Raw genomic sequence first — 15,232 nt, 5'->3', positions numbered from 1 at the left:
AAAACCTAGCCCTCCGAAGGGCTAACGTTACGTGAGGGAGTGACAGTAATGTTATATTTATTAGTGATGAGAAGTCATCTGCTTAAAAATGGCGGCTGTTTACTAACGCTGCCCAGACGCGGCCGAGTGTGTCATTTCGCATCTAGTCCTAAATGCATGCGATATCTATGAGACGCATCGGACACTACCTGCTACCACACTAGCATCCTGTGGGCCTAGTTTTTAGCAACGTCGGCGTATTTTGTAGCGGCTGTCGGCTGCGGTAAGTTTTTTTTAAAATTTATTTATTGCTTCTTCCTATACGCACGTGACGTCTGCGCGTTGCCCCGCATTAAAAGTAGTCCGGGCAAAACGTGATGCTTAGAGCTGGCAAAATTAAACGATCCCTCGAGGTGAATAAAATTACTCGGATCAGTTTTTAAACTCGAGTTACTCGAGTTGCTCGAGTATTCGTTTCAGCTCTAGTTTTTATAGTACTGTCGATGACAGTCAAATTGATTAGATGTCGACTTGTGATAAACTAGTAATTGAAATTAACAGCACAAGGATGAAAAGACACACTAATGGCAGTCCATCATTGTCAATGGCATTGAAAGATTTAAACAGTGACACTGGCTTTCTTGGCATACAAATGCGGGTTAGGTCGTGTCTTACGAGAAGATCGGGGCTGAAGCTCTGCCGAAGGACGTGGCGTCTTGTCTCAACAAGCTGGCGGTGGTCAAGCTGAACGGCGGCCTCGGCACCAGCATGGGATGCAAAGGCCCCAAGAGTCTGATCAGCGTTCGCAACGAAAACACCTTCCTGGATCTCACAGTCAAACAGATCGAGGTAAACATGATGACCACCATGTCCCCGTCTTTTGTCTCCAGTTTTTCATCCACTCCTTTCCTCCTGTTCCTTCTTTTCTTTTGCAGCATTTGAATAAAACCTACGACGCTGACGTTCCATTGGTGTTGATGAATTCCTTCAACACGGACGATGAAACCCAGAAGATTCTTCTCAAGTACAAACATCACCGACTCAAGATACACACCTTTAACCAAAGCAGGTATAGGCATACACAATATACAACTACACAACAGGGTGATTCTCACGTAGCTAACCTAAACTATGTCTTAGAAGATTTTAGGGATATACTGTAGTCGTGGAAACCTGAAATAGTTCATTTTTAGCTGAAAGGTTATCATGCCTATTGTGCGGCTCAGTCCACGATTTGCTACCAAAATAATATTTCTTTTTTATATTTTTAAATCTGATTTTAGAGTCGTAAATTCAATACTGTAATGCAGAGGTCACGGAACCGCGGACCTCGGTCCGGTTCCGGACCCCCAAGCCGTCTGGACCGGATCTCAAGCTGTCCGGACTAATACACGTTGAAACAACAAAAATCATTTTTTTCTCCGGGTTTGCAGAGCGGAGATGGGCAATAAACTAAAACCTTAGCGGTGACGTGCGTGAGCCAGCCAATGGGAGTGAAGCATTTGAAAGTTATTTTTAGAACAGCATGTCTCACACTCGCTTTCCAGACTCCGCAGATTGACAGCCAAAAACTGAGCCGAATGAAGTTGGAGGAAAGGGCGAAAAGGTACGGCAAATGGCGTGCTCAAAGCTATGCAAGACTGATGCAGAAAACAGTGTTTAAGGAGGAGTAGACCAACACATTTTTGTTCATTTTACCTGGCGGCAGCACAAGCCCGCTATCCTCATCTGTTCAGAGATGGTGTTCTGCCAAAATCTGCTACATTGGCGAAACGTCCTACATTAGTCGAATTTGACACCCAAAGTACTACCGTGCGCGCTAAACTTGTTTTGTTTGGATGCATACAGGCAGAACGTACTAAAAAAATGCCTTAAGAAAATACTTAAAAGCAGTTATACCAAATAAGGACGGTTAAAATACGTTATGTGACTAATGTGGTCAACTGCTTCAAAGCTGACACAAAAAGCCACAATGGTTAAAAGTATGAGAGGGTAATATATGCAAAAAGTATTTTTCTGGCAATGAAAAGGTTCTAAAAAACTAAATAAAAACAAAAATAGTGAGTACTCGCCGCTTCTAACCGATGTGCGCATGCGTGCCGATGCTTGCGCAAGCAACCGTCTTGTGTAGACGTTTCGCCTCGGAGTAAGGAATGGCCGAACAACGGAAGCGCTTGTAAAAAGCAGCCATTTGAAAAGGCACTATGAAACGAAGCACGCAGCTTTTTCACAAAGTTTCACTATGAACTCTGCCATCTGTTCTCAAAAAATAGCGGAATTAAGGGCTCAATATAATCGCTTTATTATTTATTACTAATTAATTATTATTAAATATTATTTATTACTTACTATAAATTTATTTTTTATATTTTATTTACATTTTTGAATGTTGTAATTATTAGCATGGCCACGTAAAGATAAGTTTGTATTTTTTGGAAAAAAAGAAGCTATGTTATTTCCGGACCCAAGATTGTTGTAATTTTTTAAATTTCGGACCCAGAGGATTTTTAATTCATGACCCCTGCTGTAATGGCTCCATGAAAATCTTTGATACTTTCACCTCAATACAGTATTATATGTATTCAATATTGTTAAAAAATATATAAATTTCTTTAAAACTATTTAATTTTGCACATTATCATAAGGCAGAATGGTTTCTCACTTTGTATAAGAAAAATAAATAAATAAATAAGGAAAATTCTTGTGTGCAAGCATGCAGCTTTCATTACTGTTGCGCTGTATTCACGGTCCCTTCATAATCAGTGTAATTTTTTTATTACTGTTATTCTTACCCATAATGCACCTCAAAGAAGGCAAGCCAAAAGATTGTTTGGCCTTTTTTGTATTTGTTAATAGTTATGTTTACATATGCCTCCTTCCCCATAATAGATGATCATTACCATAATTTGTAATATATGTTTTTACACATTAATCAATTATGAATGAAAAGAATCTGTACCTTTTGGAATTTCTCACATTTCTGCATAAAATCACAATCAAATGTGATCTGATCTTTGTCAAAATCGCACAGAACAAAAAAGTGTCTGATTTCATTAAAAGTACCCAAGCATTTGTAGGTTTTCATATTTTACTGAGGATAGTATGCAAACAATGACAGAAGAGGGGAAAATATGTAAGTAAACCATCACATTTAATATTTTGTGCCCCCCTACCCTTTGGCAGCAATAACTTCAACCAGACGCTTCCTGTAGCTGCAGATCAGTCTGGCACATCGATCAGGACTAATCTTGGCCCATTCTTCTTTACAAAACTGCTATAGTTCAGTCAGATTCCTAGGACTTTGGCATGAATCGCTGTCTTCAGGTCATGCCACAGCATCTCAATGGGGTTCAAGTCTGGACTTTGACTTGGCTACTCCAGAACATGTATTTTTTTCTTGTGAAACCATTCTGAAGTCTGATTTACTTATGTGTTTTGGATCACTGTCTTGTTGCAGCATCCATCCTCTTTTTAGCTTCAACTGTCTGACAGACGGCTTCAGGTTTTCCTGCGAAACATCCTGATAAACTTTTGAATTCCTTCTTCCATTAATGATTGCAAGTCGTCTAGGCCCTGAGGAAGCAAAACAGCCCCAAATCATGATGCTCCCTTCAACATGCTTCACGGTGGGGATGAGGTGTTGATGTTGGTGAGCTGTTCCATTTTTCCTCCACACATGACGTTGTGTGTTACTCCCAAACAATTCAACTTTGGTTTCATCAGTCCACAAAATATTTTGCCAAAACTTCTGTGAAGTGTCCAAGTGCCTTTTTGTGAACATTAAACGAGCAACAATTATCTTTTTAGACAGCTGTGGCTTTCTCCGTGGAGTCCTCCCATGAACACCATTCTTGGCCATAGTTTTACGTAAAGTTGATGTGTGCACTCTCGTTGGTTATTCTGCGCTGAATTGTTGGCATCATCTTTGGTGAACCGCGTCTCCTTTGGAGAGCAGCAACAATGCCAAACTCTTAATTTGTAGACCACTTCTCTGACTGTCGATTGATGAACATCCATACTTTTAGAGATGGTTTTGTATCCTTTCCTAGCTTTATACAAATCAACAATCCTTGATCACATATCTTCAGACAGCTCTTTTGACCAAGCCATGATGCACATCAGACAATGCTTCTCATCAAGACATTTCTTACCCGGCGTGTGTTTTATAGTGGGCAGGGTAGCTATAAACCACTCATCAGTGATTGGGCACACTTCTGACTTAAAATGTTTGGTAAAAATTAGTTTCCGTTGCTCTTGAAGTCTCCTTATGCAGAGGGTTCACTCAACCTCTTCTGTCATTGTTTGCATGCTACTCATTAAATTATGAAAACCTAATAATGTATAGGTGGTTTTAGTTAAAACAGTTTTTTTTCCATCTGTGTAATTTTGACAAAGATAAGATCACATTTGATGGGGATTTTATGCAGAAATGTGAGACAATCTGTTAATGAAAAAAAAAAATACTGAGTTATCATAGTATTCTGCTATTTTAAGCCATCTTTGGTAAATGATTTTCAATACCGTAAGGTATAGCTCTCATGAGAATCACCCACCAGAGGTCCATTTCACAAAGCAGTGTCAATAAACTCTGAGTCTAAACACTCAAGTGCAAAACACAACAGCAATTTAAAAATCACAACAGCAAATATATAGCTTATATATTAGCATTAACATAGCTTCAGAAAATTATTTCATGTAACCACCTGACTACAGCTGCAACAATAAATCGATGAATTCGATTCGAAATAAAGTTTCGAATCAAATTTTGCTGCTCTGAACATTCGTTTAGAGCAGGGGTCCCCAAACTTTTTCCTGTGGGGGCCACATAACTTTTCCCTTTTCTGATGAGGGGCCGGGGTCAATTTGTAACAGAAAAAGTGTGACGATTGCAAGAGTGCCTAAATGTAAAAATGTATTGTTTTTCAGAAAGCCACAATCAAATAACCCTGTTTGGATTCTTCACGGACCCAAAAGTAAATAAAATAATAATATATAATAATAATAATAATATAAAATAATAATAACTGAAAAAGAGGGTTAATTTGACTGGGGATCCCTCTGTGGGTGTGTGGTATAAAGCCGGCGGAGTAGGGCTGTCCCAAACGACTCCCGATTAGTCAGCCGACTATTTTTACGATTAGTTGACTAATCTAATAATTAAAAAAAAAAAATTTTTTTTTTTTTACTAATTTAATAATGAAATTTTTGGTAAAGCTTATTAATTCACAAAAACATTTTGGAACACCTACATTCTTTATTAACGTATAAATAAATAACATAAATATCAATAAATCACAAATAATGAGGTCAAATGCTGCTGGCATTAACTGGTGCAAAAAAATGTAAACGGAAACACTGTGACGTTACCTTTTTAACAGGAGTCAAAACAAATCTTACTTTTTTTGCGGTATGTCATTGTCTATATTGTTCTAAATGTTAAAATTAATCGCAATGTCTCGGACAATCATTTTCAGAATACTTTGTGTGAGTTCAGACGCTCTTTCTGGTGTGCATTCCGCATTTTTTGGGAAGAGGAAAAACTGTTCAACTTTTTTTGTTATAACCTGAAAATAGATAAAGCCGAGGGCACACTGAAATATACCACAATTATTTTAAATGAAAGGCACACAGTCATAGTAAAAAAATTAAATATATAGTATAAATTTTACAGTATACTACTATATGTATATACAGAATAATACAATAATACTTTATAGTATAAAGTAACTAACATTAGTGCAGTCATGGATTACAGTAAGCAGGGCAGTGTTGTGTTTCCATATATATTTTTAATTATATTATGTATATACAGGATATCTATATATATATTAGGGCTGCAGCTATCGAATATTTTAGTAATCGAGTAATCGACTGAAAATTCTATCGATTAATCGAGTAATCGGATAAAACATATATTTTTAGGTGAAGAGCAATTATAAATATACATGAGAAAACAAGACATTTCATCTGATCTTGAAATTTTCAGTCAATGAATGTCTTTATTTTCGATGTATATTGTTGAAAACAGCCAACAATTGCATCTCAGATGTAACTAGAATTAAAAAAAAGACAAATTCACTGCTTTCACTCAAAAAACGTTTAGATGTTATTAAAAAATATATATATTTATACCTAAAAATGCCATTACGCTTGATAACACACATCACTTAAAAGTTAAAATTTTTTCCCCACCTGTTTCAATTGAATTTCTCTTTGTGTCAAGCCATTTTTGAGTTCTAGTTAAGTTTTACGCTACTCTAAACTGTAAGTCCTGATAGGATTTTGTGTTTTTGCAGTGTTCAAGATAAATGTATGATACAGGCTGTATTGGAGCACATTAGGGACCAGTGCTACTTGGTGTTTTATCCAGCAATGACTACTAAGCTAAAATTGATAGTTAGCATTATTGAGTTTTTATTTTACACCCTTATCACTCCACAAAGCTATGTTATGTTAAAGCCTGTATGTAAGACACGTTAGACGCGCATCGAAAGTGGTCATAATTAATAGAAACCTAGCCCTCCGCAGGGCTAACGTTACGTGAGCTAGTGACTCAGACAGTAACGTTAATCTTATTTTTTAGCGTTTAGCGCTCTCTATTAGCGCTTAGCGCTCTACTGCTTTAAGATGGCCGCTGTTTATTAACGCTGCCCAGACGCGGCCGAGTCTATCACAGTGCATCTAGTTCAACATACATGTGATCTCTATGAGAATCCTCAGATGCTACCTGCTACCAACTTAACATCATGCGGGCTAGTTTTTAGCAACGTCGGCGTAGTTTGGAGCGGCTGTCGGCTGCGGAAATGTTTTTTATATTTTTTTATTGCTTCTTCCTCTACGCACGTGACGTCAGCGCGTTGTCCCGCATTAAAAGTAGTCCGAGCGAAACGTGATGCTTAGAGCTGTCAAAATAAACGATTACTCGAGGTGAATAAAATTACTCGGATCAGTTTTTAAACTCGAGTTGCTCGAGTATTCGTTTCAGCTCTAATATATATATATATTTTCCCCCAAGTGGGACCTTTCATGATCCTAATACATTTAATAATAATAAAATATATAATTACATTATATATATATATATATATATATATATATAATTCATTCATTTATTTTTTCTTAAATAAAAATGCACGTTGATACGACGCACATAAAGGCAACTTCAATTTAAAAAAAAAAAAAAAAGCATTAGAAAGTTGTATGGACTTACAATCCACTAGCTTGTTGTTTCTTGTTGTCTTCCGATATACACCTGGGTGACGGCGCTTCAAGTGTTCGTTCATAGCCGACGTGCTACCATTGTATGCAGCTCAGCTTAGCATAGAGTACACACAGTAGAACACTCCATATTTTCCTTGAAATGGTCCTCTTTTTTGGCTTTATGCCGCTTTCACCGTGTTACCAATTCTGCCCTTCTTGGTAATTGGCGTTTTCAACTGCTCGCCGTAGTGAGGAGATTCACTTGACTCGTTGTCGTCGGTTCGTCCGATTTCCTCCTCAGGAAGGCGGCAGCGTGCATAAATACACCGAGAGAAGTCGGATGGCTTTTTATGGATACTTTTAAAACAGCCACTTAACTCCGCGCTGCCCGCGCACTTTTCCAACTCTCACCGATCTCGTCTTTCTCTCCGCTCAATCTGACAATGCCGGTCACATTGATAACAACAGCGGCCTCCTTGGGGGTGCCGGTAACAACCGCTTGCATCGCGAGCGCCCGCCATTGTAAATTTTATCTGCATGTAATTTTTTTTAACCCGTCATTACCCGTCGACGGTATGATGCATTTACGTCATCGATAACGTCGACAACGTCGACTAGTTAGGACAGCTCTACTATGGAGTTGTGACTCCGATCAGAGAACCAACAGGGGACGTTCAGGATTTGTTTCCTTTGATGATGATGAAAGGAGTATGAGATTTATTTTGTTGTATTGTGGTTTCTGTGAATACAAGATAACTGTATAACATGTCAGTAATATAGTATATACAGTATAACCTATAAACAGGGGTGCACATAATTTTTTTGCCCAGGTTCTCAGAGGAGGACCTGGAGATGCGACTTGGTCCTCATTGAGCTTGAGAGCCGACCCGCCTGATGCGATAAAATTATGACAAGCTTTACTTGGAGCCAATTACCTTAAATTAATTTTATTAACAATTAACACTTGATTCACATCAACTGGCACAACAAAATTGCCATTACTCTGAAGTGAAATGTAAAGACATATACAGGGGTACGCATATTTTTTTTGCCTCCCACATTAATTCCAAGCCTTTGTAAAAGTGGGATGTCGACCTCTTAAGAGCTCATTGAACGTGCATGTTTAGCTTTGTGAAATGCGAGCAAAAACACGTTTGTCAGTGCATGGCGCTGTTCTTTATTAATTTTATTCCGCCACTTGTCCATAGAGCGAGTAGGGTCCTGTCTGGCATCGATAGTTTGCTTAATTGCCATCATGCTCTGTTTTTTTCGTGATTTTCAAAGTTTGGATGGCTGAAATTCTTTGACCCTACATAAAATGCGCTGCTCTAATCAGCGACATTGAGATTCTCACGGCAAGTTTAGCACCACATTTTCATGAGAGCATCATTTGCTTCTAGCCATGGTACCTCCTGCAGCCACTTTTCAGCAAAAGTCCTTTTTTTCGGTAGCTCTGGTGACGTCTCTGTCGTCTGCAGTGTTGTTAATTTTATTTTTAAAAAGTAATTAATTACAGTTACAAAGTACTTCTCTCAAAAAGTAATTGCGTTAGTAACTCAGTTACCTGAATGTTAGAGTAATTAGATACTTGGAAAAATAACTAGTGGTAATTTTCTTTTTTTTCTCAAAAAAAAACAAAACAAAAACAGGTCACGCAATGTGAAGTTTAAAGGGTTTGGGGGACAATTGGCCCTAGCTCAATTCTTTACCCTCCACTTAACTAGACACAAGGGTATTGCGATAACTAGATAGTAACCTTTGCTATGTGTGGAAGTCATTTAAAGTTGTGAATCAACCGTTAAAGTTGTTAAAATTGCTCCCGTTATTTCATTAGCTCCCTTCTGTCTACTTTAAACATGTGTAAGTTTTAAAACTGTTTCATCATTTAAAGATAGATTTAAGTTAAGATTTTGCCGATTTAGGAGCATTTTAGATTAAAAAAAAAAAAAAAAGTTACTTAGGTTCGCTATGGAGGATCTCTACATCAGAGCCTTCCTGAGAGGTCTACTGCTTTAAGATGGCGGCTGTTTACTAACGCATGTAGTCATTAAAACATGTTGCCAATGCAGCTGTGTCTGTCTATTGCATCTAGTTCTATAATATGATATCTACCGTGTCATGTGGGCGTAGTTTGTCGGCTATGGCTACAGTCAGGTATTATTGGAGCCACCTAGCATCGCGGTTGCAACGGCGTCTTCCCCACTCCTGCTCTGCTCTCTCGTCTCCGTGAGTCCGTTTCTCTCAGACTTTTTTTATTCAACCAACTTAGTAACGCATAGTAACGCACGCCTTTCCCGCCTCAGTAAAGGTAACGGCGTTGCCAAGATAAGAAAAGCAATTAATTAGATTTCTCATTACTGAAAAAAATAACGCCGTTAGTAACGCCGTTATATTCTAACGCCGTTATTAACAACACTGGTCGTCTGTCTGTCTTTTGACGGGTGTTGGGGAACACGGAAATAATTATTCAGTGGGACCTGCCTCTTTGACATTTTGAGAATAGATTTTCTCGTGTCCGCCGCAAATACAGTGGTCAGCCATCGGTACGCAAAAGCGTATTGAAGCCGTTGAGGGCCAACGCATTTGTCTACGTCCAGTACGCATGCGCGCATGCGGACCACTTATGTGCACCCCTGCCTATAAATATATACCGTATTATAAACATATCTAAATTAACAGGAACAACATTAAATACAATATAAATGAAATACACTGCTTACATAATGCACACAATGCGAATCATTCACAATAATGAGCATACACATTAAGCAGGAAAATAACTGACAATTTAGATAAGTGATTGGCAACAAACAAAATTCAGCCTCCACCATGTAGCCAAAGGGGCCAACGATTAGCATTAGCGCTAGCGGCTAACGGTTAGCACACGGCGGCTAACGAATACAAGGGACCCTAAGCATGTAACTCATCTGCCAAATGTGTTTATGCACGGCCAAGGCACACTTATGCAATATACCCACCTCTCTCATTCACACACAACACTTGGATTGCCACGAAACAGGACAGCAGCTTGAGGAACGAACTGCTGGCAGTGAAAGGAGGAAAAAGTGACTCGTTGTACACCGGCAGTCAAGGGAGTAGAGACAGTAACTCGTGCGCGCCAATGAAGGGAGGAGAGGAAGTGACTCCTGCGCGCGTCGCTTCTCTTAAAGGGCCAGCGTAGTAACAATTAAACTAAAGCATAAACATGCAATGGGGCTTTCCTACAATAACACTATTAATTAAATAGATAATAACCAAATAACCTTTTCTGGGTTCTTCACAGAAAAAAAGACAGGAAATAAATAACACTATTTGTGGGTGTCAAAATGCTCTCTGGTATTGTTCAGGGGGCCGGACCAAATGTGGAGGCGCGTCGTAGTTTAGGGACCCCTGGTTTAGAGTGTGGTTCTAATGGTTTGTTTTGAAAGTGTTTAAATGTAGTTTTATTGATTTGGGTGGATATGCTGCCCTCTAGTGTCAACAGAAATATGACATGGCTGCTCCATGTTATAACCATCGTAAGGTAAATTTTTGTTTGAGCTAATATGTTTGTTTATGCCTTTGTTATTTAGTTCTGAAGTATATTTAGCCGTCTTTGGTGGGAATATGTGTTTGAACGATTTTTTAAGAGCTTACCTTTAGGTTAGCCATAGTAACGGATAGTTGTTTTTTTTTTTAACAGGCATGAGTGAGGAACCTCCTTTTGTGTAGCTAAAACCCAGAATTTTCTTTATTACAGAGTTAATAGACTCTGAGTTGTAATTAAACCTGCTTTGTGAAATGGACCCTGCAACAGGTAGCACTACAAAAGAAAGGCTCACGTAAACATAAAAAACACAAAAATGACTTGTTACTGAGCTGTTGTTGTGGGTGTTGGTGCGGAGATACCCGCGCATCAACAAGGAGTCACTGCTGCCCATCGCCAAGAGTTTGGGGTTGAACGCGGACGGGGGCGAGGCGTGGTACCCGCCGGGTCACGGCGACATCTACGCCAGCTTATACAACTCGGGCCTACTGGAGCGACTCCTGAATGAAGGCAAGGAGTACATCTTCGTGTCCAACATCGACAACCTGGGCGCCACCGTCGACCTCCGCATTCTCTGTCGACTCATCGGCCAAGCTGCCGATAAACGCTGCGAGTTCGTCATGGAGGTCACGGATAAGACCCGCGCCGACGTCAAGGTGCGTGTCCTTACCGATCGGGCTCGCCGTACGGGCACTCGGGATGACATCCGTCGTGTGGGGCTTCCAGGGCGGCACGCTGATCCAGTACGAGGACCGACTGAGGCTCCTGGAGATCGCACAGGTTCCCAAAGATCACGTGGACGAGTTCAAGTCGGTCAGCAAGTTCAAGATCTTCAACACCAACAACTTGTGGATTTCCTTGAGCGCCATTAAGAGGTTAATCGACAACAACGCGTTGGACATGGAGGTCATCGCCAACCCTAAGGTGTCTCACGCGCACACACCACCCTGTCTCCTTATTTCTGGGTGTAATCTGTTTTGTCACTGCTTGTGATCTACTTTTTCACATCTTAACGTAACTTTCGATTGTATGATGTTATCTTCCATGCACTTGCGTCTGTCAACTGTACTGTTGCTACAATAATTAACTCATTGGCTGGTTTTGACATGTTTACAGTGATATTAAAAAGTATCTGAAACTTTCTGAATTTGTAGCATTTCCCAAACATTTATAGGTTTTCATATTTTAATGAGGATAGCAAGAAAACAATGACAAAAGGGGGAAGAAGAAGTAAGTGAACCCTCTGCCTAAGTAGACATAAAGAGCAATTGAAACCAATTTTTACCACACAATTTAAGTCAGGTGTGTGCCCATCACTGATGAGTGGATTCAAGCTACCCTGCCCACTATAAAACACACACCTGGTAAGTCTTGATGAGATGCATTGTCTGATGTGCATCATGGCTTGGTCAAAAGAGCTGTCTGAAGACCTGTGATCTAGGATGGTTGATTTGTATAAAGCTGGTAAAGGATACAAAAGCATCTCTAAAAGTCTGGATGTTCATCAATCGACAGTCAGAGTTGTTGTCTACAAATGGAGAGTTTGGCATTGTTGCTTCTCTCCCAAGAAGTGGCCGTTCACCAAAGATGATGCCAACAATTCAGTGCAGAATAACCAAAGAGGTAAAAAAAAAAACAGTGTGACAGAGTGTCTGCTAAAGACAGAAATCACAGGCACAGTACAATATCTGTGCACACATCAACTTTATATAAAACTATGGCCAAGAATGGTGTTCATGGGAGGACTCCACGGATAAAGCCACTGCTGTCTAAAAAGAGACAGCAGTGTTAATGTTTGCAAAAAGGCACTTGGACACCACAGAAGTTGTGGCAAAATGTTTTGTGTACTGATGAAACCAAAGTTAAATTGTTTGGGAGTAACACACAATGTCATGAGTGGAGGAAAAATGGAACAGCTAACCAACATCAACACCTCATCCCCACCGTGAAGCATGGTGGAGGGAGCATCATGATTTGGGGCTGTTTTGCTTCCTCAGGGCCTGGACAACTTGCAATCATTAGTGGAAGAATGAATTCAAAGGTTTATGAGGATGTTTTTCAGGAAAACCTGAGGCCCTCTATCAGCCAGTTAAAACTAAAAAGGATGGAAGCTGCAACAAGACAATGATCTAAAACACAGAAGTAAATCAACTTCAGAGTGGTTTCAGAGGAACAAAATATACGTCTAGACTTGACCCCATTGAGATGCTGTGACATGACCTAAAGACAACGATTCATGCCAGGCATCCCAGGAACCTTACTGAACTACAGCAGTTTTGTAGAGAAGAATGGACTAAGATTAGTCCTGTTCGATGTGCCGGACTGATCTGCAGCTACAGGAAGCGTCTGGTTGAAGTTATTGCTGCCAAGGGGGGTGTAGGGGGGGGGGGGGGGGGGGCACAAAATATTAAATGTGATGTTCACTTACTCTTTGTTCCCCCTTCTGTCATTGTTTGCATATTATCCTCATTAAAATAAAATATGAAAACCTATAAATGGGTGATTTAGTTAAAGCAGTTTTTTCATCAGTGTGATTTTGACAAAGATCAGATCACATTTGATGATTTCATGCAGAGATGTTGTTAGAAATTCCAAAAGGTTCAGATACTTTTTCATACCACTGCAATTGGAGGTCTCACATCTTCAATGGGACTGAAAAACATACAGTATATTTTTCATTTTTATAAAAACATATAAATAAAACATTTCTTTGTGTCATTGGCCAGACGCTGGAGGGCGGTCTGAACGTGATCCAGTTAGAGACGGCGGTGGGCGCAGCTATCAAGTGTTTCCGCAACGCCATGGGCATCAACGTGCCGCGTTCTCGCTTCCTGCCGGTCAAGACTTCCTCAGACCTCCTGCTGGTCATGTCCAACCTCTACAGCCTGGACGCAGGTTCGCTTACCATGAGCCATAAGAGGGAGTTCCTCACCACGCCGCATGTTAAGCTGGGTAGCTTCTTCACCAAGGTAAATAGTGGACTTGATTGACGCTTCGGTTTAGCAACACCACAATATTGTCTCACATCGTCTGCGTCAGGTCCAAGACTTCCTGGCCCGCTTCGACAGCATCCCGGAAATGCTGGAGTTGGACCACCTCACCGTGGCGGGAGACGTCACATTCGGGAAAAACGTCTCACTCAAGGTATATGGAATTTACGCGGTAACGTAAAGTATAATAGGGTTTCCCCCAATACTTTATAAGCCTGGCGGGCTGCCAGGCTGAACTTTACATTTTCCCCCCCTCAAAAACATCATTGGCTTTGCAAATTTCCTGGATAAACAGGAGTTAGCCTAAATGTTTTGGTGATGTTTAAATGCACTTGGCTCGCTTATTTAACTTTGACATTTCTTTCTACAGGGAACGGTAATCATCATCGCCAACCATGGTGATCGAATCGACATCCCCGCGGGAGCGATGCTGGAGAACAAGATCGTGTCAGGAAACCTGCGCATCCTCGACCATTAAAAGGCACCGCTGACGAAAACGACGTCGGGAAACCAAAAGTGCACTTTTCCACATAGCAAAGAGCAGTTTACTATGTGACATGTGGCTCAAATGCCGAAATCTTTCAAGCCATTTTAGGTCAAAGGTCACCAACCAGGAAGTCACGGTCCGTGACTTCTTGTTTGAGGTCAAAAAATAAAAAGCTCTTATGGTTTGTCTCAGGTCTCATTATTTATTGACGATATGAAAAAATTATATTAATAGTAAAGATACAGTAGAAAATGAAATTGAAGAATACAGCGAAAAACTAGAAAATATTAAGATTAAAAATAAGAAATAGAAAAATATTTGTATATTTTTAAAGTAATAAAAACCTTTTCTGATTTACCAGATTTTTTTTCTATAGCACTTCAGTTTTTTTTTTAATTTTCTAAACTTTTTTTTTTTTGTGATTTAGGATTTTAAGTATGATAAATAGTTGTTGGCAAGCCCATCGGCCGGGGCAACCGGGTATGTTGTCCCAGGCCTCAGGACCATAGGGGCCCCTGAATGACCCTTAATTTATTTGACTTTACATTCACATATTTCTTTTTTATATTTAAATCATTGTCTGATTAAATATTATGTTCTACTCGATATATAATTAAAAACTTTAACATATTAAATATTTCAAATATATATATATATATATATATATTTTTTTTTTTTGCACAACACCCCCCACCCCCTCTGTCTTAGCAGAGAATGGATTGACCCTGCTGTGGCGCACTCACGGCTACACTATGTACGTGCCCTGAAGCGGGAAATTAACATTTGTCATTGTTATAAACTCTAAACATGGCGAGTCGTCATAAATCGGGTGTGCAGACAAGAAAAGAAAAAGAGATCTAGATCTTAGAGGTGAACGAGAATAAAAATGAAGTTTTTAAAAGGGTGACAAGAACCCAGAGAATTAGGGCTAGAGTTGGCTTTGGACGGGGATGTCGGTAAATGAACAACAGCCGCTACTGTAATACTGAACATTTACATTCGCAATCACCGTGACCAAAGCCCGATTCGAATAGGTCACCGGCCGCTTGT

General features: G+C 39.8%; 1 protein-coding gene across 2 annotated transcripts in view; it reads left to right on the top strand.

Moving 5' to 3' along the window:
• LOC130920544 (UTP--glucose-1-phosphate uridylyltransferase-like) overlaps positions 1-14,380 on the top strand; it is a 39,798-nt gene extending 25,418 nt beyond the window's left edge. For both annotated transcript variants that reach the window (XM_057843854.1, XM_057843853.1), the window contains exons 4-10: positions 643-828; positions 915-1,048; positions 11,064-11,361; positions 11,432-11,629; positions 13,432-13,674; positions 13,745-13,849; positions 14,066-14,380. In XM_057843854.1, coding sequence (XP_057699837.1) covers positions 643-828; positions 915-1,048; positions 11,064-11,361; positions 11,432-11,629; positions 13,432-13,674; positions 13,745-13,849; positions 14,066-14,173 — 1,272 coding nt within the window. In that variant the 3' untranslated portion in view covers positions 14,174-14,380. The remainder of the gene's footprint in view (positions 1-642; positions 829-914; positions 1,049-11,063; positions 11,362-11,431; positions 11,630-13,431; positions 13,675-13,744; positions 13,850-14,065) is intronic.
• Positions 14,381-15,232: the final 852 nt, after the last annotated feature.

This window comes from Corythoichthys intestinalis, chromosome 8 (assembly GCF_030265065.1).
Source record: "Corythoichthys intestinalis isolate RoL2023-P3 chromosome 8, ASM3026506v1, whole genome shotgun sequence".
NCBI classification, from domain to species: domain Eukaryota; kingdom Metazoa; phylum Chordata; class Actinopteri; order Syngnathiformes; family Syngnathidae; genus Corythoichthys; species Corythoichthys intestinalis.
The sequence above is the reverse complement of the archived record's forward strand: the minus strand, read 5'-3'. Positions and strand labels throughout refer to the sequence as shown.